Source organism: Neopelma chrysocephalum, unplaced genomic scaffold (assembly GCF_003984885.1).
Source record: "Neopelma chrysocephalum unplaced genomic scaffold, ASM398488v2 Primary Assembly neopelma1_22, whole genome shotgun sequence".
Lineage (NCBI taxonomy): Eukaryota > Metazoa > Chordata > Aves > Passeriformes > Pipridae > Neopelma > Neopelma chrysocephalum.
This window is the reverse complement of record NW_020897689.1, coordinates 11,425,341-11,451,779: the sequence shown is the minus strand read 5'-3', so window position 1 is coordinate 11,451,779 and position 26,439 is coordinate 11,425,341. Positions and strand designations below refer to the sequence as shown.

Genomic DNA, 26,439 nt, shown 5'->3' with positions numbered 1-26,439 from the left:
TCACTGTATAGCTATAAAAAGATTCTTCCATAGCACATTTGTTTAAAAATAGCACAGAGGTATCTTCGACCCAGCTGACCTTTGGGCTCACACCATATCACCCGATCACCTCACTTGAAATTATGCCTGATGAGACATCTGCCAGGTGATACTGCTTCCCAAATTCCTCCCCTCCCTTCTCTGCAGGGAGAGAACACCTCTGTGTCAGTCTCTGGGATCCTGCAATAAAATACTATAATTTTGGTCCTGCAAGGAGCAGTTACAGGCACTGCTTTACAGCAAGGAGTGTCAGACATAATCATATGCTAAAAGAAGGGAAAAAAGAAAGAAAAAAAACCCACAACCAAAAACCACAGGGAAAGTATGTTCCTGTGTCGCAGTCCCTGTCCTGTTCAGTGTTTGGATGTCATGGCACACCCCTAGTGCAGGCAGAGGTAGGGGAAGCTGCAGGGCCCTGTTGGCTCTATGATGGTCCCAGCTCTATGCTTCTGGCATTGTCTCCCCTCACCTGCAGGCTCTTCCCACGCATTTTCCACCTCAGCACCACTCGCGGTGGCAGTGAGAGATGGGTTTGGGGCCACCACAGCCCCCGCGCAGCCCCAGCCTGGGTGTCACGGGGGATTCATGAGTACCGTTGGTGATACCATCAGTGAAGGGTCTAGAGAGTAAGTTTTCCAAGGAGCAGCTGAGGGAGCTGGGGTTGTCAGCCTGGGGGAGGCTCAGGGGTGACCTTATCACTCCCTACAACTACATGAAAGGAGGTTGTAACCAGGTGGGGGTTAGCCTCTTCTACCACACAAGTGACAGGACAAGAGGATAGAGGCTTAAACTGTGCCAGGGGAGGTTCTGGTTCAATATTAGGAGGAATTTCTTCACAGAAAGGGCAATTAATCATTGGAATGAACTGTCCAGGGAGGTGGTGGAGTCACCATTTCTGGAGGTGTTTAAGGAAAGACTGGACGTGGCACTTTGTGCCATGGTCTAGTGACACGGTGGTGGTGTTCGATCATAGGTTGGACTCGATGATCTCAGGGGTGTTTTCCAGCCTATTCGATTCTGGGATAGGAAGCGCCTGCCCGTAAGCCAGGGACGCCAAGGTGCGGTGACACAGCAGCGGCGGGGGCAGACCCCGGGAGGGTCTGTGGGGACTCGCGGCTCTCTCAGGCGGGGCCGCGACTCTCAGCGCCTCCCGCGCCTCAGGACTACATCTCCAGGCGGGCATTGCGCCGATCCCTCCCCCACGGGCAGGGCTGTTCCGGGCACGGCGGTTCCGGCGCTCTGACCCGGAGGAGCTTCCCCGCACTCCCGGGGCGCCGGCGGGGCCGCTCGCACGTGGTGCCGCCGCCGGTATGGCGGCCGTGCGGGTCGAGGCGGTGCTGGCGGCCGCCGAGGAGCAGGAGGCGGAGAAGCGGCGGAGCATCACGGTAGAGAAGGAGCTGGAGCTGGAGTTCGACTTGGGTAACCTGCTGGCGCTGGACCGCAACCCCCCTCCAGCGGCGGCGGCGCTGCGCGGGGCCGGCCCGCGGCGGGAGGCACTGCTGCGGGCGCTGGCCCGCGACAACACGCAGCTGCTGGTGTCCCGGCTCTGGGAGCTGCCGACCGAGCGCGTCGGCGGTGCCGGGGGGCCGCTGGTGGCGCGGCTGCCCGAGCCCACCTTCCGCCTGCCGCGGGAGAAGCCGCCGCCGCGGCCGCGGCCGCCGACGCGCTGGGAGCAGTTCGCGCGGCTCAAGGGCATCCGCCGCCGCAAGAAAACCTCGCTGGTGTGGGACGAGCAGGCCAAGGAGTGGCGGCGGCGCTGGGGCTACCGGCGAGCGGGCGGAGACCCGGCCCGCGCCTGGCTGGCGGAGGTGCCGGCGGGCGCCGACCCCGAGGAGGATCAGTTCGCGCGGCTGCGGCGGGAGAAGCGGGAGCGAGTGGCGCGCAACGAGCTGAACCGGCTGCGCAACCTGGCCCGGGCCCACCGCGCCGGGAGCGCCGTGCCCGCCGCGCCCCTGCACCCCACCGGCCACCAGGACCGCGAGGAGCTGCGCCGGGTCGCCCGCGTCGCCCGCGTCTCCACCGCCTCACTCGGCCGCTTCCAGCCGCGGCTGCCGAAGGAGCCGGCGGAGCCGCCCTCCCGCAGCGGTGGCAAGAAGCGCCGCTTCGAGCCGCTCCTGGGCAACCTGGCGGCCGAGCGCAGCCGGCAGCTGGAGCTGCTGCGGGACATGGGCAGCAAGAAGCCGGTCCTGGACATCACCCGCGCTGTCAACAAGCAGATGCGCCAAGAGGAGGCCGAGGCGGCCGCCGCCCACAAGGGCAAGAAGCAGTCGCAGCGGGGCAAGCGCGGCCGCCGGCAGCAGCGGCCGGGCCGCAGCGGCAAGAAGAGCGGAGCCCGGCGGCAGCAGCAGAAGCCCGCGGGCGGTGGCACCGGCGGCGGCAGGAGGAAGAAGGCATGAGGAGGGACAGTGTGCAGCACGGGCTGGGGATGCCCTCTAAGGCGTGGGAAGGGACTGTCACTTGCAGCCTCCCGCCCCGTGCTCTGTTCACACACATACTTGTCAATAAATATGCTCTGGCCTTTCTAAAATGTCCTGCTTTTGGATCTTATCTGGCAGTCAAGGAAGGCTGTGTTGTCCATCCAAGGGAAATTGGTGGTGTATCAAGGGGGTTGAGAGGCTGGGGGTTTCACAGTGACATGTGTCACATGTTGCTTCAGCATCTCCAGGCAGGACCGAGGCTGGGCAAAGCTGTCCCATGTTTGGGTAGCTGGGACTTGGAGTGGACCACAGCTGTGACCTGTGTGATGGAGTAACAGCCACGGATAAAGTTAAGAGGATGTGGCTGCTGTTTTCTGCTCTGGGCAAGTGGCCTGACGGTGGAGCTCTTGCTCTGTTAAGTCAACTTCTGCTGCTCAGCCCTTGTATGCAGGCTGAGTTACCAAAGAGATGAAAAAACTTACTGTAAGATTTATTGCAGGGCCTAAGAAATTGTACAGATTCTCTAGAGCAATCTGTTGATGAGAAAAGGAAGTCAAAACCAGCCACTGAATTCAACAGAAAAATGTTTGCATTGAACAGCAAGTTAAACCCCAGATTTCTCCCCACAGTAATACTAATCCATCATTTCATAGAAATAGTTTTACAATGCTTTTCTTCACCAAGCAGTCTGAGAGCTAATAGTGGAAATTATTTCAGACTTCTGCACATTATTCTTTTGAACTTTGTAGGTAACATGTAGAAAAAAAAAATAAGCCACCAGTGTGTGGCTTAACTATTTCCTGGTAAGAAAGTTAGTAAAACAAGTTTCAGCAGTCTCTCTTCAGTTAGGTTTTCAAACTTTCAAGTTTGTGAATTGTTAGTGATATTATAATGCCTCACTGCAAATGAGTTTTTGAAAAAACTGGGTGACTATAGCAGTTCTCTTGTCCTATTTTGTAGCAGTTCAGTTCGGATGGCAGCTTCAGCAAAAAGCATCCTAAAGGAAAACGTCTGTGTAAGGCAGCTGCCAAGGGCAGAAGGGGTGTGTACACCTTGGGGCTTGGATGGCATTGATGGACTGAGTAGCACTCAACCATGTGTTGTTTGCCTCTTAAATGTTTCTTGTCCCTGTGCTGAGCAGTTTGCCCTGCTGCAGGCTGCTTCAGTCTTGCTGATGTCAGGAATGGCCTTGTGGACACAACCCTCTGTTATCAAGCCTTCAGTGTGAGTATCAAGACAAAGCAGGGGCAAAAAACACTTGAACAGGTGGAAAAGGTTGTTTAGAGATACGTTCCAGACCTCTGAACTTCCAGGCATTGCCACAGGGCATGTCTTTTACCTGCTCAGCCAGAGAGATGGGGTCTTTCACAATGCATACACACACCTCGTAAGTATTCTATGCTGTTGATGAGGTTATTGGTAAACTTTCTTCACCAAAATCCTGAGCGGTCTGTGCATTTCCAGCAGTGATGAAGTAACCTGAGCAGAGGTGCAGGTGCCCCTGTGGTGCTAACAGTTTCTGGTTCTCACAAATGGATGGTTTCACAGCTTCATGTAGGTGCCTGGTCAGGCCATTAATATGCTTTTCTGAGCTCAGCACCTTGCAAAATCGTCCTTTTTAAGCTCAGCTGATCCATTCATAGAATCACAGAATCGTTTGAGTTAGAAGGGACCTTAAAGCTAGTTCCAACCCCTCTGCCATGGGCAGAAACACCAGATACTTGCATGTCCACAAAACGGAAATTTTCAGTATCTTCAATATCTGAAGTACTTTTTCTTTCCTGGAGACCCAGAGTACACCAGCTGCCTGCCTTTAAATTGTATTGCAAATAAATTCCTTATTTGATGCATTAACCTTTTTTGCAACTCTCAAATAAAACATAGCAGTATGCAAAGGCAAAATACCTGCTACAACAGAAAAATGATGCTTTCTTTGTCAGAATCCAATATCACCTTTGCTTAATACTGATATACATTTCTGTCAGCTAAGCAGTATACCTTAGAGAATCTTAAGAATGTGGTTACACATTTTGACTCATCCTGCACTGTAGTTTACTATGTAATTTCACAGAATCATGGAATTCTTAGGGTTGGAAGGGACCTCTGGAGATCATCTAGTCCAACCCCGCTGCCGAGGCAGGGTCACCTACAGCAAGTTACGCAGGAACACGTCCAGGTGGGATTTGAACGTCTCCAGAGAGGGAGACTCCACCACCTCCCTGGGCAGCCTATTCCAGTGCTCTGCCACCCTCAATGGAAAGAAGTTCTTCCTTGTGTTGCGGTGGAACTTCTGGTGTTTTAGTTTATGGCCATTGCTCCTCATCCTGTCGCTGGACACTACTAAAAAAGTCTGAAAAGTATTTAAGCTAATTGCCCTATGCTCAGGACCGTGGCTTTTTTATTTATTTTTACTCTGCAATCGAACTACTTTCAGTATTTTTCCGTGACAAGTACTATGACCCGCGCTCAGCCCTAACTGTACTTCAGTGGCTCTTCATGGGCACTCTGTGTTGTGTATTTTAGCAATCAGGCTTTGCTTGCCTTGAAACAGGCGCGGGTTGGGTTTTGCAGTTCGGTGCCTGCTTTGACCGCAGGGGCATTGACTGGGGAGGGACTGAATGCGGACAGTTCTTATTTAACCCGTGCGACTGGTGCGGGGCCGGGAAGCGGCGCCTGACCCGGGAGGAGGCGCTGCCGCCGTCCCGTCCCCGTCCTAATCCCGATCCTCGTCCGGCCGCAAGTGCGCGATGGCGGCGGGGCGGGCGCGGGCCGCTCGCCTGCTGCGGCAGCTGGAGCGGGCAGCGTGAGTGCGGCGGGACGGGACACCGAGGGCCATGGGTTTTCCCCCCGGGGCCGGCACTGCCGGGGGCCGGGGCCGGGCGGGAGCCGCGTGTGGAGAGTGAAAAGCAGCGGCCACTCCGTCCTCCCTCCCGCCGCACACCGCTGGAGGCTCTTGGAATGGGTGCTTGCAGGAGACTTTTAGGCAAGGACAGATTCGTTTGTCTGCTTTAGTTTCCCCTTTTAACCATACTTTTCTTTTTTTTTTTTTTTTAACATTTTAATTAGATGTCGGTGCCCGAGCCATGGCCACACTTACTCCCAAGGTAAGACTTAATTTGCGCTTCCAGAGTAAAATTCTGTAGGAGACCGTGGCCCTGCAGAACCATATGTATCAGTGTAACCAAGGCAGAGGTGTAGGTAACAGGTGGGAAAGAGAGCAGCTTGAAGGATAAGGTAAGCAGTCTGTATTTTGCAGCTGTACAGGGATACTGGTTATTGTTGGAGAGATTCACTGTTCCCACATAAACCAAAATTACTGCCTCCTGTCCCCTCCCTCCCCATACCTTGAGGCATGTTGATCAGACATTTGCTCTGGCTGCTACTACTGCTGTCACCACCTGAGCCATCTCCACTTTAGATCTGCTTTTGGATACACACCTGGTACATTAGAAAGGAAACATGAAGCATTATGGATAAGAAGTAGCTATTCACAAAGGTGGAGAATAAAATCTCTGTAGACTTTTTATACAGTCAGTGCCAAGAAGGCAGCTCAGGCCAGGGTTGTGGAGTCAGAGCAGGAGGCCTGTGCTGAGTAACCAAGCCACCCTGGAGGAGTTTCTGTGTGCATGGACTGTAGGGAGGCTATGAGAATAACTATTTGTGTCAGTCTCCAGATAGCTGATTGGTCTCCAGATCCACTAAAAATTAGTATTTTTGGGCCATAATTTCTGTAATGGGTAATTCTGAGTAGCTTGGTTTCACATGTTTTACTGAAGACACTTTTTGAAAAGTTGCCATTGCCATTTCACATATAGAAAAGCCATATCTATGTTCAGATACTTGTCTTGTCCAAGGCCATCATACAGGAAGACAATAGCACAGCTGAGAAACAGAATCTCATTCTTCTGCTTGTCTGCTTGATGTTCTACTCAGTCAATTCAAACTAAGCTCTTCCTAAACAGAAGTCTTAGTTAAGCACACTCCGTAAGTTTTAAGCATCAGTTGAGTCTATAGTGTAGCAAGATGATATCAGTTCAGTAAGTCTCTAAATAGTCAGAATTGATTTAAAGTGACTGTAGAGGAAAAATAAAAGTTCTTTATGTTTCTTGGCAGTGTTCAAGGAAATAGTGCCGTTTTTGAACTCAGTCAAATTTCCTGGAAGTTAAGTTTGGCTCAAGAGTACAACAAAAGGACATCTATTATACTATCAGAAAGCAAGAGAGTAAATGATTTGGACATGTTCTTAGCCTGTCAAATTAATGACTGAAAGTACAGCAGACTCAAGCTCCAGGAGAGGTCAAACATGTCCAGCCTGGCAAGAGGTGGCAATGAAAGAGCTGATAGCAGCTGGCCTGGGCTTCAATAGAAAGTGCATAAAGGATTTTAATACATCTGTGTGTTACTGTTGTGGGTCAGTGCTTCAGTGCACCCCAGAGTGTCTGTGATTCATTATCATGGCTTCACTCATTGGATCTGAACCCAAATTACATATTTTCAATTAATATAGCACATGTAAGGCATGACTTCAGCAGGAAGAGCAGAATGCCTCATCTGACCTTTCCTTGGAGAAGAATGGGCAGTGTCAGTTGATGTGGTTTGTTTCACTCTGTGGCAAAATCAGGATATGCCAGAAATTGAGTTTTGTGATGATTCATGCAAGAATGACATGACAGAGAGAGGCTGTGACTGAAAGACTGTCCTCATAAATATCTTTTCTTCTAAGTAAGGTTGATAGTAACACACTGATTCTTATTTATTATTAGAAATGCATGCAGTTTCTTACTTTTCTAGCAAGCAATTCAGTTTCACCTGTGAGTTCAGGACTAGGCAGAAGTAAAGAGAAGTGTAAACACCTGTCAGTATTGCTCCCACACATACAAAAGATTTTCTCTATCCAGGTGTATATGGAGGATGTCTCATGGATTTGTCTTAAAAGTTGTTCTGAAGGTTATCATCTAGCCCCTACACATTTCTAGCACCTCCCAGCTTGTAGCACCCTGTGTGCTCTGCACATACTCGATTCTACTTATCATGTGCTTTTCTGGTCTTTGCAGACTGCAAACATTCTCATACAAACTTCCTGCTAACTTGTTCGGTTTTTATAGGAAATAATTCTTGAAAGAAGGGAAAAAAATACTTGTTTTGCGGAACTATATTAATCAAATCAAGTACTTAGATAATCTCACAACCAACAAGGGATGAAATGGGTAACTGTTATCCAGACAAGCTGAGACAACCTGTGCAAATATGTTAGTGATTCTAAAAGCAAGGAAGTCTGTCAACTTTAGTGTTGAGAAACAGATTGCAATAACTTTTTGTTCTCTAATTTTACTGTTTCATTTCCATTCCAGTCCCTGAGCGGCCTACCCTGGGAAATACAGACTATGCATTTGAGGTAGGTTTAATAATCAAATGTATTTGATTTAAAAGTAGTATACAAAACACTAATTGCTAAACATGGCATTTAACAAATAGTTACATTATTAAATATTTATATTTCACTTTGTCTGTGTGGTAGTAGATACCATTTATCCATTTTTCCAGAAAAAAAAGGTTGTTTGGTTTTGATTTGTTCTTTTTTTTTGTAGATGGCCATTTCAAACATCCGATATGGAGAAGGAGTTACAAAAGAGATTGGCATGGTAAGCTGCTGTGGTGTAAGTCCATCTCGGGTGAGAAGTTACTTTCTAAAGGGCTGATGGTGCTATCAATCCGTTTTATGAAGGAAAATTTATTTATGGCGTGTCTGAATCTCCACTGATTTGCAGTATGTGTTGTCATATATACCAGTGTAAAAAGGCTGGAAAATACTGTTGGGTACAGAACAGAAGCATGTTGCATCAATGTTGCTGTGGTATAACTGAGAACATGAAATGCAGCTTGGGGGATAATTAGATAATTGATGATTTGCTAGGATTATGCAACAATATTTTTCACTGACAGGGAATTTAATTCAGAAAGTTCTGAATCCTGGTGACTCACCAGGATTTTCTCAAGATGAATTAGAGACTTTCCATTAAATTAACTAGATACTCATTCAGCTCTGAGTTTGCACCGTGAAAATGAAGAATTTTTTTTTCAGCAATGTGAGATGATTCACCTGAATACATTGTTCCAGTTTGCCTTTATCACTGGCTTTTTTCATTTATCATTTTTTCCTTCTTGGCTTTTCTGGCATTAACAATTCTCTTTTTTATTTGCAAATTTGTAAAGCAAGATAACAGTCAGTAAATGAAATCAGACAGAACCTCTGTCTTCAAATAGTATTAGAATTATTTAGAATTGCATGTATCACTTCATTCATCATTGTGACAATTAATTTAGCAAAGGTTAGGATGTATTATTTTTCTCCCTTTTGACACCTTATTTTGATTTTTAATCAATAAATTAATATTCAGTATTAAATTTCCAAGATTTTGATCCTGTGCTTTGGTAGGCATCTAGGGGAGATAACCTGTGAAAAAACCTTTTTATTGTCACAGAAATTGTGTAGGAAAATTATTTTAAAAAAAAAATTTACATTTTACTCTAGTCTTAACCATGTGGTTCAATAACTTTAGTTTTCTTCTACCGTAAGACTTCAACTATATCCGTTTGGCAACTTTAAATTTTATGCTGCTTTCTGCATCCTATATGTGTGTGGTTAATGCTCTTTTTCTTCAGTTTTATGGTTTTAAAAATTTTACAATAACCAACTATTTTTAGGTTGGGGTTCTTTTATTATTAATTGATCTGTTGATTTTGATTAGTTTTTAAATTGTTCAGTGTATGATTTTTACTAGTCATTTGGTTTTTAATGTCATTGTTATTGTAGGACCTGCAGAATCTTGGTGCTAGAAGAGTTTGTTTGATGACAGATAAAAACCTCTCCAAACTCCCTCCTGTAAATGCAGTATTGAATTCCTTGGCAAAATATGGTATAAACTTTCAGATATATGATAATGTCCGGGTGGAGCCAACAGACCAAAGGTACTACTCACTTCTGACAGTGCATTTCTCCAGGTAGTTCCTAGGCCTTTCCAGCATTCCCTGTGGCTGTTTAAACACCTTGTGACCTGCATGCTGGTCTTAATAGTTAGTTTCCCTATGTACTGGTTTAATCCTGACTAATTGGAAATCCTTTCTTGTTTTCCAAGTTTCCTGGACGCCATTAGATTTGCCAAAAAGGGAGAGTTTGATGCCTATGTTGCTGTTGGAGGTGGGTCTGTGATAGACACCTGTAAAGCTGCCAACCTGTATGCAGCCAGCCCGACATCAGAATTCTTGGATTATGTCAATGCTCCTATTGGGAAAGGGAAGCCTGTCACTGTTCCCCTCAAGCCACTGATTGCAGGTAAAGCAGGAGGGATGTGTGTGGAGAGTGAGGGCTTGGGGGAAGGGGAGTTATTCTACACTCTCTGTGATATTTCTATTGAAATCAGTTTACCATGATTATTTCAGCTTCCTCTGGGCTTACTTCTCCTCTAGTTGTATTCAGCAGCAATTTTGCTACTTACTTCAGTGTAAAAATCAGAGCTGTTGTAATTAGTTTGTCTTGTTTAGCTCAGTTAGACTGCTTTTACTGAGAAAAGAGATCAAAGTAACAGTTTCTCTTTGACCTATTGGCTTTGGATCAGGGATTCCTCCAAGATTTCCTGGTTCCTGTATTTTTGGTGGTGTTACTATTGTGGTTTTATTTACTTATTTTGCAATATTATATATTATTTATTTGTTGTTATCCCCATTCTTCCTTTTAAGTTCCTACAACATCTGGCACTGGAAGTGAAACCACTGGTGTTGCCATTTTTGACTTCAAAGAACTAAAAGTTAAAACTGGTGAGGTTTTGCTGTTTTGTTTGGGGGTTTTTGTTTGTTTGTTTTGTGGGTTTTTTTTGTATGCTATGCAAGACAATTGCTTTTCCAATGTCTTTGTTATTTCCCTGCCATGAAAGGAAGGGATACCGCATGTCATTTCAGGTGTCATTTTGTTTGAGTCAACTGCCACAGGCAAATTTGAAGAGCTTAATGGTTTCCTCCTTGAATTAAATTCATAGCATATTAACATAATGAAATACCTATGTAATACATTGGATTATAGTTTGAAGGCAAAACAGGAAACTAAAATCTTTCAAGTCCTTAAATGGCAGAAAATGTTAATTGCAAAGGAAATTTCTACTTATATTCAGGGTCAACCAACTGTTCCTTATTTCCTCTGTATTTTTCTTTCTGCTTTTAAGACTTCTGTTTCTTTGTTGTGTAATTGCAACCAAATGTTCCTTTTCCTGACTTTTGAAACCTCAGGCCTGGGATGCTGTGCAAGTGAGGGACAGTCTTCCCTTGGCCTTTTCATCCCTGCCAAATAAAGATTAAGGCTAAAATGTCATCTTGAGCTTCATAGCTGTTTCGAGGTTTTACTTCTAAACATGAGGTTTTACTACTAAACATTTTATATGCCATGCAGTCTGCAGTACTTGGGACCCAAATGGGTATGCTAAGATGTTCTGATAATAGCTCAAGAGTTTTCTAGTCTATACGTAGTCAATCAATCTGTGTCTGTCTGTCTCTCCCTCAAAGCTACATCTGTGCCTCCATAACCAAAATACGAGGGCATGGTTATTACAGATGCTGCAGACAGCAATTGGCAATAGCAATCGATTGTAGTCCCAAACCAGTTATGCCCTCTGATTGTTCACAGGAGATACAAATTAAGGAATACTGCAGATGCCATGCAGCACAGACATTTTGCAAGTATAGGCTGTTCAGGGAGTGTTGCAAACAGAGAGAGAATGCTATTCCCACTTCAGGCAAAAGTCTCAAATCATATAAGCCTGTTACAGGGACTTCATCATCAGTAAGATACCTATGATCTACATTTATAGGTACTCCTTGCTCTCCCTTCTCTCTCTTCACTTTTACGTTCATAGTTTCAAATAATTTCCCCTCCCTATTGTGATGTTTTGAACATTAAGCTTGTCCTATTTTGTTGCAAAAAATCTTTCACCGATTTCCCTCACTTACATATTGCAGGTATTGCTTCAAGAGCCATTAAGCCAACATTAGGCATCATTGATCCTTTGCACACACTGTCTATGCCTGAACGAATAGTGGCCAACAGTGGCTTTGATGTGCTTTGGTGAGTTTTCTGTGTAGGCTGCTACCTGAACTTATTACATTTTTGTATTTTTACTATGATGATTGTAGAAAAAAATATATTTTGGGAGCAGAAAAAGATGATCTTTTTTCTCCTTTTGCTCTTCTTGTTAAGGTGAGCTCTGTTATACTTTCCTCTTAGTTTCACTGCCTCCCTCAGAATGTATGGAACCAAATCATTCATTTGCAGAAATTTGCTTCCAGGATGGTTGCTGTCAGGGAAGAGGCTCCAGGTGTCCTTTTTTAAGAGGTCATGGAGATGATTAATCAGAATTTGGACAGCAGTTGTCATGTCTCACAGACATGGCAGGGAATAGAGAACAAGGATTTTCTAACAAAAGCCATGATGTGTCAATAAAAGTTTGTAAAGGCTTCTGAGATGCTGGCAGGTCTTCACCCAATTATGGCCATCTTTGGAACCTCTTTAATTTGCTGTTCACTTGGCACAAAATTTTCTTCATCTTAAACCTACAGCTTTTATTTTCACAAAATGCATTGACATTTCTATTTGGAGAGCCAGAGCTTACTTTGCTTCTGGGTTCTGTGTATATTAAAGCAATAGAGCTGTAATGAAACAGTGATTTCTCAAGCTTGGTGAAGTACCCTGAACTGCAATGCGTGTAATGGAATCGAGGCATTTGTTCACCAATGCAAATGGTTTGTCTGTAGTTTTAAACATCTAAATGTAGCTATGTACTCAGTGCCCCTTCTTTATGTGGTCAGATTCATGAGTATCTCAGAGATTAAACTGTTGGCGGTTCCACTCAGCTTAAATATCATACCCCTAATTTTTTAAAGGTTGATACTTCTAAAAGAAAGGTACCTTAACGATGCTTCCCGTGCTAAAGCTTCTTATAGTTCCTGTCCCACAGAAAGGAAATGCACCCATTGCACATGTACAGTGTTCTTCAGTGAAAAGCATTACACACCAAGGTGCCAATGCATCCAACCTAGCTTTAAGCATGGTGTGAGCTGATAGGTAGTGACTGTGTTTGAATTGCCGTCTGTGTGTTTGTTGGAGAGTGAAGCACTCTGGAGGCGCCTGCCTGGCATTCTCCCAGTTGTCTATGAGATTGTATTTTTGTTTTTGGCAACTGTTAAACACTAGAAATAAATAAGAACCTGCATTCAAAGGACAGCAGGGCAGTAACATGCAGCTCTCCTCCTTAAATAATTAATTTTTTAATCTTTCTGTTAGCCATGCTCTAGAATCATACACCGCTCTTCCTTACAACATGCGCAGTCCCTGCCCTTCAAACCCGATCAACCGACCAGCTTACCAAGGCAGCAACCCTATCAGTGATGTCTGGGCTCTTCATGCTCTGCGTATTGTGGCTAAATATTTGAAAAGGTAATACATCTAACAGCCATCTACCTTGCAGTATGTTCTGTCTTTAGTGCCCTGAAAGGGATGCTTGGAAGAGCTTGAATTTTAGGCTAAATTAAGGCAAGCTGCAACATTAAACTTTCGTTTTTTACACGGGGTTTTTCTTAAATAAAGGAAAAATTTTTTTCAAATACAATTAAAAATAAATTTGGGGTTAATAGGTTTCTTGAGGAGGTAGCTTTTTAATGCCTCTGTGAATCTATTTTAGAAGTCCTGTTAAAGGTATTTCAAGCTGCTCAGTTAATATGGGAGCATCAGTTACATATTTTTCCAAGAATCAACTTTTTATGACAGTACAATGGGAATATGTAACAAACTGAACAAAATACTGCTGATGTAACTTCTGTGACCATTAGAGTAAATTAAGATACTTACACATCCATCGAGAAGGTAGCCACATACACTTACGAATGTGCAAAATTATGCATTTATTGAAAACCTGCTCGTACTAAGAAGACCTTCAATTTAGAATAAGAATTGGCTTAATTGGATGTTGATTTTTATTCCTACCAATAAAGTTTTAGCTGGTATACAGCTTTTGTATACCATGTGCCCTTCTATTAAAGATCATTGTGGAGTTTTGTTGTAAAAGACTTTTTACAGTACCTAGCTAGTCAAAATAGTTTTTTGTTTTCATGTAGAATCTATTCACGAGACTTTTTCTCCTTGTTGTCAAAGTACACAAGGAGCCTGAGGCATAGAAAGGCAAGGAACCCTGTCTTTTTCTCACAACAGGTGATGGGGTCTAGACCACCACCTAATGAGTGGAGCGATCCTTGAGCTGTACATAGAATGGCCAAAGCTCCTAAGTAGTTGTTTAAATCACCACTGAGGTTAATATGGTTAAATTCACTCTGTTTACTCATTTTTTGGAAAAGTGAAAGGAGGCTTGCCCTTCACTGAATCAGTGTGATCTACTTAGTGATCCAGAAGCAGGATTGTTATCTTACTGCAGTGTGACTTGATCCTGTTTCCAGCATTTTCATCTCAGCTTATCTTAGAGGGTTTTGTCTATCTGTCCATAAAGAAGCCCTCTCCCCCTTCTCCCTCCTGAATCACTAATCTATTTGTGCACAGAGCCATCAGAAACCCTGAAGACCGTGAAGCAAGAGCTAACATGCACCTGGCAAGTGCTTTTGCTGGTATTGGCTTTGGCAATGCTGGTGTCCATCTCTGGTGAGTATAGACAAATAGTAACCCCATATGAGGTCAGCTTCTAGCTAGTGTTTGTTTCAGATTGTCAAAGATGTCACTGCCTTTGTTGCTGAATGTATAGTAAGGGATTGTAGCCTGGCCTGTGGATGCTGAGGGAGCTGTGTGTTGTGAGAAATTGAGGGGCTTTTGGCATTTATGTGTATGAGGATTGTGTATTCTGGTTTGTGATACTCAAATCCAATCACGTAAAAATTACAAAACATGGCCTTCTTTACCTTCCTTGATAGTAAAGACCACAGTAAAAAAAAAAGTCAATTACATCTAAAATATTAGATTTCATGCCAGCTTTTCTGCAGTGAGACAGAATGATGTAATCTTGTGCTTTTCCTGAACTGATGCAATTGTCTGTAAGTTTGTCTGTAGGGTAGGCAATCAGCAGGCTGAAACGAGCTGTAATTATTATTGTAAGTCAGTATAGTTTCATTTGGATGAAAATCTCAGAGACTGAATTGTGTGAAGTTATTAGCAGTCATTCTTTTCAAAGATGTTCCTTTTATTCCTTTTCTTTGAGCAAGTCTACTCTTTTAATTATACCTTAAAATTAACGTTTATTTTTCTTAGACAGTGTGATCATGTAGGGATGCAAATTATGGTATTTTTGGCATATCTGTATTATTTCAGGAACTGAACATCTTTCAGTCCAGTCAATGGAGTAATATAGCTTCACACTCACAAAGTAAGGAGGTACTGTTTTTTACAGCTATGTCCCTGAGGTGCAGAGGAATGAGGATTGTCTGTACCTCATATCCACACCATAGCTGTATGTCAATACCTTTTGAATATCTGTACTGAAGACACTTGCATACCAAAAACTGACCACACAAGGGACTGAAAGCAAATTTTCCAAATACCAGGAGTGCTGCCCTAACCACTTGCTCTCTGCTCTCTGTTCCAGCCATGGAATGTCTTACCCTATTTCTGGTTTGGTGAAAACTTATAAACCAAAGGATTATAATGTGGATCACTCTTTAGTGGTAAAACTTGGTTTATCTTTGGTTTTGTATTATAAGTTTCAGTTGTCTGTTATCTGTCATTAATGAGCATTAAAGCATATTGAAGTTAAAAGTACGTCCTTTTTTATTTTTCCCCCAGCCACATGGCCTTTCTGTAGTGCTGACATCCCCAGCAGTGTTCGCTTTCACAGCACAGATACATCCTGAGAGGCACTTGGAAGCTGCAGAGATTCTAGGTAGGAATCTCTATGGATACAGCTTACACGTACAAATGGAATTCTTTCCAAAACGTCGTTTTGAGAGGAAAAAAAAATGTGTGCAAGCAATTGTTGTTTGTTGTTGTGAGAGCATTAAATTTAAAAATCAGGGTTCTGGAGTTATGTGTAATGCAAAGTTAGCTAGAATAACACTAAATTTTGATATTGAATGATGTGGTTAGAGGAGCAAGCTGGAGAAATCTTCTTGGCTAGAAAACTGGACAGCTGAAATTAACTGTAGATCTGTTACACATCAAAGGAGAGTGGCTGCAATTGGCATATCTCTTGGTGCTTTATGGAGAGTAGTTGCCATAAAATGAACAAGTGCTCAGGTGCATTTGCTGAAAAAAAGGATTTTGCCTAACAAATTCCCTGCTGTGACAATGAATTAGAACAGGGTGGTGTTTCGAATCACTCCTGCTCTTTTTCCATGGCACACAACTGTGGGTTTGGGTCTTTTCTAATGTACACCTAAGCTTGTTTGTAGGTGTTGGAATTTTTCAGTGGCTGATGTCAAAGGAAAGCATGGAGTAGCTCTCCTGTGGACACATGTGATGGCTAAGAAGTGGATTAACAAGCCAAATGACCTTTTCTGCTTCTTAACAGAATAAAAGTAAATGCTGCAGGCTGACAGCTCATTTAAAGGTTACCTTTGTATACAGCACTTTGTTATCAGTGCAACCCATCACAAAAAGGTGTCTTAGAGAAAGGATACCTCTTAATTGCACCCCCAGCATGACTGTGTGTAATAAACCAGCTTCCAGTGGTGTAATCTCAGAGCTGTTAGCAGTCTAGCTGTGGCAGCGTGGCTCTGCAGTGAGCTAATTTATTTATGTCTAAGATCAGGTGTTTGTCTGCACTAGGCTCTGTGTTGTAACTAAACTGCTGCTGATACCTATGCTGGCTAAGGAGCAGTCACAGTCAGACAGGCAACAGTGCAGAGAGTAGAGAGAAAGTAGTTAGGCCAACTGTCCTTGTATTTGGAAAATTTGTGTTCAGTCCCTTGTATGGTCAGCCTTCTGTATACAAGTCACAGCAATCAAGCCATATCTATGACTTGCTTGTATAAGTAATCTGAAAACATCCCCAAGAAAGAATGGGACTTTTATATAGACAGTGAAAATATCACAGTATTTTCAAGAGGTCGTAAAATAACATGGTCAGAAAAACTACATTCAGGGAAAATTCCATTTATTTCATAAGCGGTGTCTGTGAGGCTCTTCAGGCTTCCTCTAAAGTATGCAGTCCTGCCTGTGGTCAAACCAGAACACAAACCTGGTTGGAATCATATACTAAACTACTAAACGTCTGTGATCCTGCAGCAATATCACAGAGCTAAAATTAGACAAAGAAAATGTTTCTGGATAACTAGTCACCACAGCATATCAGAGAATTTGAACTCTGGCTCTTGATTTTAAAACAAGTGGCCAAAAAGCAGTTCCTTTACTTTTTGTGATATTAACTGCTGCTATAAATTCTGTCTCTAGAAGTTCTATTAATTTTGTCAGTAGAAATTTTAACTATGTCATTGTGTGCCTTACTGTAAAGGGACTCTGCCGAAAACGTGTCACAGGGAATTGAATTTATTACTTCCCATCTGGGGTGTTTACTTCTGATTCCAGTCCAGGGTCTAACTGACTACAGTAGCTGATTCAAATCTGTCATGTTGCCAAATGCAGTGACTAATAAGGTATTTTATGACATGAAGCAGATTACTAAATAGTTATGTTATGTGTATGTACAGCTGTGAATTTGGGTAGATCCAGAAAAATCTTAATACCTCCCTGGGTGGATTCTTAAATAGTTGAAATAGGTGTGCATGTGGTCAGAAATTTTCTTAAGTGCAATCAAAGACTGATGTATCCTTTAGGTTGAGAAAAAAGAAAGTACTAGAACTATAGCAATATTTTTAAAGTGCCAGTCACATTTACTGTCATGTTTTATCCTCCTCCTTTTGCCTTTCACTGTACTATCTGAAGATAGTGTATTTATTTATTTATTATTTATTTATGTCTCAGTTACTCCTCCATAGCAAAACCCAAGATAAACTCAGACTTCATGCCATAATCCTAATAGCACAAGAGTTGGTACAAGACTTTGTCATATCTTATTTATCAATTTCTGCCAGACATTATCTGCTATAGCACTGCCAGTCCTACTACCCGAATATCTGAGCTCTTCAAATGAGCTTGTAGGTCTTCTGTTCACTTTAACTCCCTTTGAATGTTCCACTGAACTGCGTGAGGACCACAGGAAGTGTTTTCCCTGTAGCTATTTAGTGCTCTTACTCATCTCTCAGTATGGCACTTGGACCTAACATAGTTCTGGTGTAACATCATTGAGGTTACACAGAGAAGCAGTTTAGCTTGGGTTACTTTGAAAAAGAAATCATATGGAGGAACCTGTGTCTTTTGTCTGGGCATGCTTTTATTATTACTTTTAAGTAAGTCCTGACCATTCATCGAAAAAGGGGAAGCAAGCTATTCTGTAAGAAATATTAGTAATCTTTCTTTTTATATCAATGTTTTCATTACTGTTCCATAGTTGTTTCAAAGATATCAGTTCCTCCCCTTCAGTTCTGCATTATCCTACACAAGTCTGCACATGCTCAAATTAAATTTAGGATTTACTCAGCCCCCTGAACACTTCCCTGCCATCTCCTGCCTTTTTCAGCCTACATGCTCTAGTCCTGTATGTGAATGTGTAATTGAACAGAAGAGTCCTCTAGATGTCAGCAAACTCAAGGCATTAAAATGAAGTTTGCAATTGGCACACTGTCCATAAAAATAAATACCATTGACGTTCATGCGTTAGCTTCTTTCCTCCCAGCAGTTAGTCAGTCTGAAAAGTGCTTCTCCCTGTAAGTGCAGAGGAAAAGGAAGTTAACCTCATGTGGCAGTTAGTCTTTTTGGCAGCATTTACCTGCTTCTGATCTTGTTTTATTTCACCTTTCACAAACTATTCCAACTGTAAAACGAAGGCTGATTCCTCTTTTTACTTCATGTTGCTTTTAGGGCAGTGACTGCTGTGTATGGATATGTATTCAGCTGATATTATGATTAAATTAAGTCCAGAACAGGCTTCCTCCGCTCTCTCCACCCTACAGTCAAGGCATTATGTCTTATTTTAGGAGCTGACATCCGCACTGCCAGAATCAAAGATGCAGGGTTTATTTTGGCAGACACACTCCGGAAATTCCTATTTGATCTGAATGTTGATGATGGCTTAGCTGCAATTGGTTATTCCAAAGCAGACATCCCTGCGTTAGTCAAAGGCACTCTGCCTCAGGTAAGACAGAAAGCAAAACAGTTTTTCTTGTCAAATAAAATAGAACAGATTCTGGAAAAAACAGAATTGCTTCTTTTCAAGCAAATGTTATTTCTGTTCCTGCATGAAAACAATTAACATGGAGAAAATTACGGATAGTCAACTGTGTTTTGTTTCATTCCACAGTTTAGGTTTTTCTTTTCAGATTGAGTGAATGCTGCAGTCTGCAATGGCTAAATGTTCGGGTTTTTTTTTAAATGTCACGTTTTTGAAAAAGAGGATTTTTTCATAGACCTTTGATCTTTGTAGAAGATAGTGCTTTTTTGTAACTATCTCTGTTAATTATGTATGCAGATAGGCTATAGATAAAGCCTTAATACCAAGTGCTATCTGGTAAGAATGACTGAGCTCACTTTACATTAAACTTTCCATATTGAGAAGTTGCATTTTTCTTCCCAGATGGCTTTTTTGCTCCATTGACCCCCATCAGAATTTGAAATAAGGTCCCCTGGGATGATATGGATTAAACTTGTGATACTCTTTATTATTTTAGTGCCCACAAAGACATTGCAAAAAGCAGCACACCACTCTAAAAGCAAAATCCAGTGTCTTCCTTGTAAAAAGAGAGTTTGATTCATGTGCTATGGACTCTTCTGTCCACTTAGTATTTATTTCCACCAAGTTGCAAGGGAAATAAACACTATGGAGAAAGTGAAAATTTTTTAGGCCAAAAGGTTATTCGTTTTTTACAGCAGACCTCTTACTATGTCTAGTTCTTCTCAGTCATGAATCTCAGAGCAACTTAGAGCAGTTATATTAACAGTAAATATTAGTATTCCTGGTTTATACCTGAGAAAACAACAAAAAGGTGCAACTATGTAGGATCAGACACAACAGAGTGGTGGCAAAGCCAGGGAGAAAACTAAGGTCTCTGAACACCCATCAAATAGGTTATGCATGTAAATTGTTGCGGGGCATTTGGGGGGTTTGTTTAGATTAATATGTTTCTTTAAAGCAATTAGGTTTAGGTCATCATAAGCAAAACATCTCATTGAAGACTAGTTTTGCATAGCTAGGGGAGGGGGAAGTTTCTTCTCCAAAAGATGTTGAAGGGTTTTTTTGTTTGTTTGTTAGCTTAGCTCAAATTGACTTTTAATTCATTTACTGTGGTCTCATGGCATTGATGACTGTACTGTGTAAAATGAGTTGACCTGATAGTTTCTCAACCCATATTTTTGTATATAAGATGTTACATGATGAAAATGTATTAGTGTTCCTTAATAGTCTGTTAATACCCACAGAGTTAGTCCATACAGTTTAATCTTTGGTATATTTTTTTTTCTTTTCATCTTGCAGTAGGTTTGCTTTAGAATACAGCACTGACCCATTCGTGTCAGCAAAGCAGTCTGATGCAGTTGTTATAGCACTAAAAAGTGTGCAAAGTTTATTCAATGCTGTGAAGTGCAGGCTGCAGGAAAACAAAACTAATCTGACTGTCAGAATTTAGGTGGGAACTCTGTTGGGGCAAACATCTGTGCTTGAAGTTAAAACAGAATTTATTTTCCTTCCTAAGTGAGTCTATTGAAATTGATCCTATTTGCAGACAGCAGTGATTCTAGCAGAAGATGCTCTCTTGATGTCTAAGGTGGCTGGCCCTGTGGTGGTGTTTCAGAGGAGAGGATGAGAGAAAATGAGAGAGTGGAAGGGCTGTTCTCTGGCCCACCCACCCCTGCAGACATCCCAGAGACAGCTACAATGGGGCTGAACCAGTGATGAGCCTTGAGCTACTCGGTTTTGGCACTAGACCAGAATGCACTGAGTCAGATTAAGGGAGCCAGGGCCTTGCTGTCTGGGCACCAGCAAATATCAGCAAGCTTGTGCAGAGGTAGTGCTGGTGCCTCTGTGTCGAGGCAATAAAGGAGGAGCATCCGTTTGCAGCCTTCTGTCGATATAGCTGGGAAATGCTACAGTCTGTGAGGCTGATTGTATCCTGTCTCCCGGTGTGGCTTTACAGATAACTCTGGCCATTTCAGTGCACAGAGCTGCAAAACTGTACTTTGGCCCACAGTGTCCTAATGTAAGCCTGATGAATTTATGAATATTTGAGCACTGAGTTGTTATATTTTGCATATTGTGAGTCTGAAAAAAACCAACACACTTTTACCGTAGTACTATTTGAATTTTCCATTTGGTTTCAAAACTGCATAGAAGAATCTTAAGCTTCCCTTTGGCTGAGTCTGTGTGTCTAGCAACACTGGTCAGGGATGGGGAAAGAGGTACCATTTGATTGCTACTTATGCACCAGCAAAGCTTCTCCTGTAGGTAAAATTATGCACACAAAGCTGCACTTTTCAGACTCATCACAAGCCGTGCTAACCATGATTATGAACTGTGAATGCCTCACAGCTGGCTTCCTCACCATGCTAGACCAATATTTCACATTAAGTTTGCAATGTGGTGGTACTCTTGCTGTGTAACCACATCCAGCCTGCCCACAAATCGCATCCCTGCGGGCTGAGGGGGAAGTGGAGCAGCTGCAGCATTGCATTGCGGCATCGCCCTGGGCAGGGGTGTGTGCTCCACCCAGGATGGCAGCTCAGCTCAGACTCCCACCCAGGCAGGGGGCTGGAGGAGCCCCTTCCCCAGCATTCCACTTGGTGCATGAAGCAAGGACCTTAGCAAATGACATCCACTGTCTCACATGTGAAAAAGGGGAAAGAATTTAAAGCTGGGGACAGCATCTTCCACAAGGGAGATGTTGAAACAGGTTGTAGCTATAGAAATTTCCTCTTGCCAAAATACACCACATTCATCTAAAGATACTGCATTCCTAGTAGTAAGTCTGGCTTCTGTCTTTGTAGGCATCTCTAACTCTTTCCAGTATTTCAATAAATGTTAAAATCATTGGTTGTTGGAAACAGAAGTGCTAATCATAACAAGTATGAGTACGTTAGCATTAGGCCCTTTCAGCTGAGTGTTTCTGCAGTATCCAAACACCTACACTAATACAGCTCCTCATCCTCAGTAACATGGGGCTTTTCTGAATTTCCACCCCTGCCTTTGTGGTTATTTTGTCCAGCAGAGCAGTGAAGTAAATACCTGGCTTTCATTTCTGCCAGTGGTACTTCAGCACCTACAAATTCGGTTGAATCATTACCCAAATGAAGGTCAACCACAACTACTTTGTGTTCTGATTACAAGGTGTCAGGCTGTTTATTAAGAAGTTTCATACCATATCTTGACGTGTCCCTTTATTGCAGTCTGAGTTACGAGCACTGTTTACTCTGCCCATTTACAGCAGTTCCTGGGCCTTGAGAGATGTTGGGTTTTGAAAGTCTTGGTCCCTAAAACTCGAACTCCTAGTTCCAATGCTGACAAATGAATTTTAAAAGGGACTGTGTTCCCAAGATAATATCCTCCAGCGTACTGACATCTTGACGGACAAGGCCCATGTTTGCAGTACTTGACTCTGCAACTGAATGACGTTCTAATCTTGCTTCTCTGTATTTAATTATAGGCAGTTTTAGGTAGTATGTTCTTGAAAGTCCTGTACAGTTGACGATGCCCCAACCTTAATTACTTGATTACTTATTTGCAAAACCTTGTTGTTCTCTGTAAAGGATGTATTACAGAAACACATAATTCAGCTACTGTTTGATTAATTTTATTGGCAACCTTATGTAATTTAGTTTTTCTTTAATCTTCTAGGAGAGAGTGACTAAGCTATCACCACGTCCCCAAACAGAAGAAGACTTATCAGCCCTCTTCGAGGCTTCCATGAAGCTTTATTAGCTTAAACTTGGTGTTCTGAAAAGTGTGCTCTATTCTAACACAGAGGTAATTTCTTACAGATACAGCACTGAATTTGTTTAGAGCATGGAAGAACTTGGGTATTTTTGACCTCTGTTCCATTGTACACTGCAAAAAGGTCATGCAATTCATCTTTAGCTAAACAGTACTTTGAAGTGAAGACTTGACAGTGGTTTCCTTTTTGCTCAGTAGTCAGTGGTATTGACTTGCATAAAAGTTGGAGCAGATTTCTTGTAGTAGTGAAGGCTTTCTTGTGCTTTAGAGGTAATCAAAGGTGGAAAAATGTTTTAAGGGATATTCCAAACCATTTTGCAAATTATGCTTCTATTTAAATTATCCATGATTTTGTTATGAAAAGTCATGCTAGTTACAAAATAAGTAAGATCATTATTAATTAGGGAGGGGGAGTTCCCTGCAGAAAATGTCAGCTTACAGTATTCTGTTCTGCTTATCATCATCTTACCATCCGGTTTTGCTAAGAAGGCTATTGAACTGGGGTACTTCTTTTATTGTTTGGTTCAGAAAAAAACTACACACTTCATAGTTGTTTGGAAAAGGCTTCCTGAAAATTTGTTTTGGGTTAAAATTCTCACATGTATTGTCAGATATTTATCTTTCCTTTTAAGATCTATGTGAAGTGTTCATCAGAGGAACAAAATCAGAGTAAAACACGGTCACATGCTCAACAGGAACCATATAATAGCAAGACAGCATCCATCATGGTCATTCTGTCTCTGGAGGCAAGAGCTCCTTTTTCCTGCTGTCTTCTGTGGAAGGAAGCTCTCAACTGTGTCTAACTTTGCTGTGAATCAATTGCTTCTGCTGAGCTCTTGCAGGTGCTGTCCCTCAGAGTGCAGCCACCAGCTTAAGGAAGTGGCTGTGTGCTGTGGTTCAATATTAAAAATTGGTGGTGAAGCATATGGCTGCACAGTGCCCCGTGGGGAGCACTGGTTAAATGTGGGAATGAGCCTGCACCTTCAGAGCAGTTAACCAGCTGGTTGACTGTCAACTGAGAAAGGGAAGTGGGGAAGGGAGAAATGAAACTAAAATTTTAATACTATTTTTCTTTTTTTGAAAGGTTCATGTGGCTGTGTGTACAGTTCATTTAAATCAGTTTCTGCTTCGTGTTGAACTCTTTCAGCATCTGATTCATGCAGCTACCACAGCACAAGACAAATGTGAGAAGAACCCCATAACCTCTTGTGTGCTTGTTTCTTTCTGCTGGGAAGGGAGCACTTTTCAGTCACCCTGTTGAAGTAGAAAGCTCTATACTTTCACCTCTGCATTTAGATGTTTGTCTGATCAAGCTAGTGCTCTCCTAGAATCTGAGAACAGATGTGTACTCAATATTGACACTGGATCTGTTTTAGTGCTGTTAGAATAGGTGGATGGATGCTATGGTTGAAGCCTGGTTGTTTTTAGCAACAGAACAGGTTTAGTTGCCATAGGACTGCACTGCCAGTATGCCTCAGCCTGTGCTGGGATACAAATCTGATTTCCATGTCATTCTGAATCTTTTCCTCTGCTGAAATTGCCCACAAGTACCTCTGTCATGAGGGGTGATGTAATAGCAAGAGCTTCACTTTGTTATATTGTGCGAAGCTTCCATGTTTTGGAAAAAAAACCCTTTTTGTCAAAACCTTCTGTCAAACCCTGTCGTTCAAGGTCAGGCTGGATGGGCTCTGAACAACCTGGTCTAGTGGAAGGTGTCCCTGCCCACAGCTGGGGGTTGGAACTAGATGATCTTTAAGGTCCCTTTCAACCAAAACCACTCTGTGGTTCTATATAAACTTTTGACCTGTTTTGTCTTTCCACTCCTGTCTTTCTCCAAGCTGTAGTCCTGAAGAGAGAATATTTTTGTACAGGAGCCTAAGTCATGGCAGTCATGCTGCATTTAGGGAGAATATACTTTCTGGGGAACTGAACAGCACATGATTTCATCACTTCAGCAGAGCACTTTGTTGGGCTAGTTAGGGAGGTAGGATATTTCCTTCCAGCACACTTTTTATTTGCCATTTATGCCAGTATGGCAGTTATTGGCAGGCTGCATTTCCAGCTGACAGAACCTCACACTTAACTTCCTATACCAGATAACCCAGAGCTCTTGCTAGTTTTTAAATAAAACCTCATACCCCCACTGATATCCGTATTTTGCAGATGAGACAAAGGGTTTGATGTAATACCTAACCCAACATAAGCAGATGGTGCTGTAAGAAGGGCCCTTTCTGTCTTCCACAGTCCTTTCGCAGATCAGAGTCTTCAGCTGACTTAAACTGGTTGTGAAATCTCACTCATGGATATCAGCTACACAAGTAGTGGTTTTCCCACCACCAGTTGTTAGTTACTAGTGCAAATTTGCTGAGGAAAAAATGGGGGAGCTCATGTCACCCCACAGTGCTGTCTTTCAAATAGTGGTGATGTGACAGGGAGTCACACCCTGGCTCACAGGCAATTGTAGTTTTATTCACAGCTGAAGAGTTATGTGGAGTTTTTCATGTATTATCTTACTAAATTACTCTGTACTGAAACAACCTAGTTGGTCAAATGTATCTGTATCTTTGAACATGTCGATTTTGTGCATGAGTCTGGCATTTGTATGGGGAGCTGGGGTGACACTGTAATTCTGAGTGCCCAGCAGTGATTTGGCATATGTGTGAAGTCTGGGCAGCTTGTTCTTGTGGCTCTTGTTACCACTCTGTTACTCAAGCCCTCTGTGATAGATCTCTTACTATGTTTAGATGATGCTGAAATGCAAATAACAAAAATAAACACAAGCTTGTTCAAAAGTGTTTGAGAGCAGTGTTTAACTCTGTCATGTTTAGTTCAATCCTACAAGGTAACTATGAACAAAAACTATTCAGAGGAGGAGGCTTTCACTGGCTTCATGGACCATAATGATTCCTCCTGCCTAGTCACTTGCCTCGTGAGCTTGGCACTGTGCACCCAAAAACATTGAGTGAGAACTGAGAGCAGTGGTAGAAGCATTCCAGAAGTAAAAGCCTCTGAACTGCTGCATAGTATTTCTGTGAACATTTAGGACTGCATAATCAGTACACAATACATAACTAGTACATAATCAGTTGTAAATATTATTACATATTTCATGACAACACTGTTGATCCTTCTACGTCATACTTGCTAGTAGTAGGGCTTGACTGAGTCACTCCTCTTCCTTGCAGGGTCAAAGACTTACTTCCTGCCTTAAACAGCTGTAACTATATAAAAGGATTTGTCAGTCTCTATATAAAGAAGAACAAATGTCCAGTTCATATAGACCATGGTTTTTGAATAGGTTTTAAGTAAGCATACATGTCAGCTATTCAGTCATGACAAAAGGATGGTTTGAAGAGGCTTTAGGGACTCCTTTTAGAGTGGGAGTTATCACGTTCGTGATTCTTGCTGTGGACATTCACCTGCTATTTCTTTTCCCTAGTCTTGTATTCTCTGAGTTCTGTGCAGGCAGACACAAAACAAAACCTGGCCCATCTGGTTACTCACTCAGTCCATCTACATTAATAAGATTAGCTTTGGGGAGCAAGTGTGAACGAGTGCATATGAAAATGCTGGTGAAAGTAGTTTACCAGTGGGTATATTTTCACCTGGAGTGCAAAAATGAAAAGCTCACTCCACTCCCCTCACAAGGTAGAGCTCGCAGGGTTTCTGCTTGTGATATAAAAATGAGAGCAACTGGTACAGTAGTTTGTCCATCCCCTCTTTTCCCTTGCCTCTTCCCATTCCAGTGCTGATTTTATCAGCATTTAAAGCAAAAAGACAATGAAGCAAAAAATATGTAACCAACATGCCTAAATCTCCAAAAACTCTCACCATCTTCCTGTGTGAATAAACTTGGAAGAAACTACGGGTAGGTTACATGTATGCTCATTCCTCGTCGCACCCTCCTGTGCCAAGTCTGTCATCCTCTGTCTTGTGGTTGGCTGTTCATCCCCCTGAGACCTGAAGAAATG

At 42.6% G+C, this 26,439-nt stretch overlaps 2 protein-coding genes across 4 annotated transcripts; both read left to right on the top strand.

Annotated features, from left to right (window-relative positions):
• The first annotated feature begins 1,229 nt into the window (after nucleotides 1-1,229).
• Nucleotides 1,230-2,566, top strand: RRS1 (ribosome biogenesis regulator homolog). Its single transcript, XM_027702352.1, has one exon. It carries the CDS (start codon nucleotides 1,350-1,352, stop codon nucleotides 2,433-2,435), a length of 1,086 nt encoding a protein of 361 aa, XP_027558153.1. The 5' UTR covers nucleotides 1,230-1,349; the 3' UTR covers nucleotides 2,436-2,566.
• Nucleotides 2,567-3,727: 1,161 nt separating this feature from the next.
• On the top strand, nucleotides 3,728-25,263 carry ADHFE1 (alcohol dehydrogenase, iron containing 1). 3 transcript variants are annotated; one of them, XM_027702130.1, is made up of 15 exons: nucleotides 3,728-3,843; nucleotides 5,523-5,560; nucleotides 7,808-7,851; nucleotides 8,045-8,098; nucleotides 9,271-9,425; nucleotides 9,593-9,789; nucleotides 10,194-10,271; nucleotides 11,463-11,568; nucleotides 12,784-12,936; nucleotides 14,050-14,148; nucleotides 15,083-15,161; nucleotides 15,280-15,376; nucleotides 18,528-18,685; nucleotides 22,373-22,501; nucleotides 23,100-25,263. In XM_027702130.1, exons 1-14 carry the CDS (start codon nucleotides 3,785-3,787, stop codon nucleotides 22,454-22,456), a joined length of 1,401 nt encoding a protein of 466 aa, XP_027557931.1. In that variant the 5' UTR covers nucleotides 3,728-3,784; the 3' UTR covers nucleotides 22,457-22,501; nucleotides 23,100-25,263. The 3 variants fall into 3 exon arrangements, with proteins under 3 accessions (XP_027557931.1, XP_027557846.1, XP_027558016.1); XM_027702045.1 differs by having other exon boundaries at nucleotides 22,373-25,263; XM_027702215.1 differs by lacking the exon at nucleotides 3,728-3,843 and adding an exon at nucleotides 5,178-5,259 and having other exon boundaries at nucleotides 22,373-25,263.
• The last annotated feature ends 1,176 nt before the right edge of the window (nucleotides 25,264-26,439 follow it).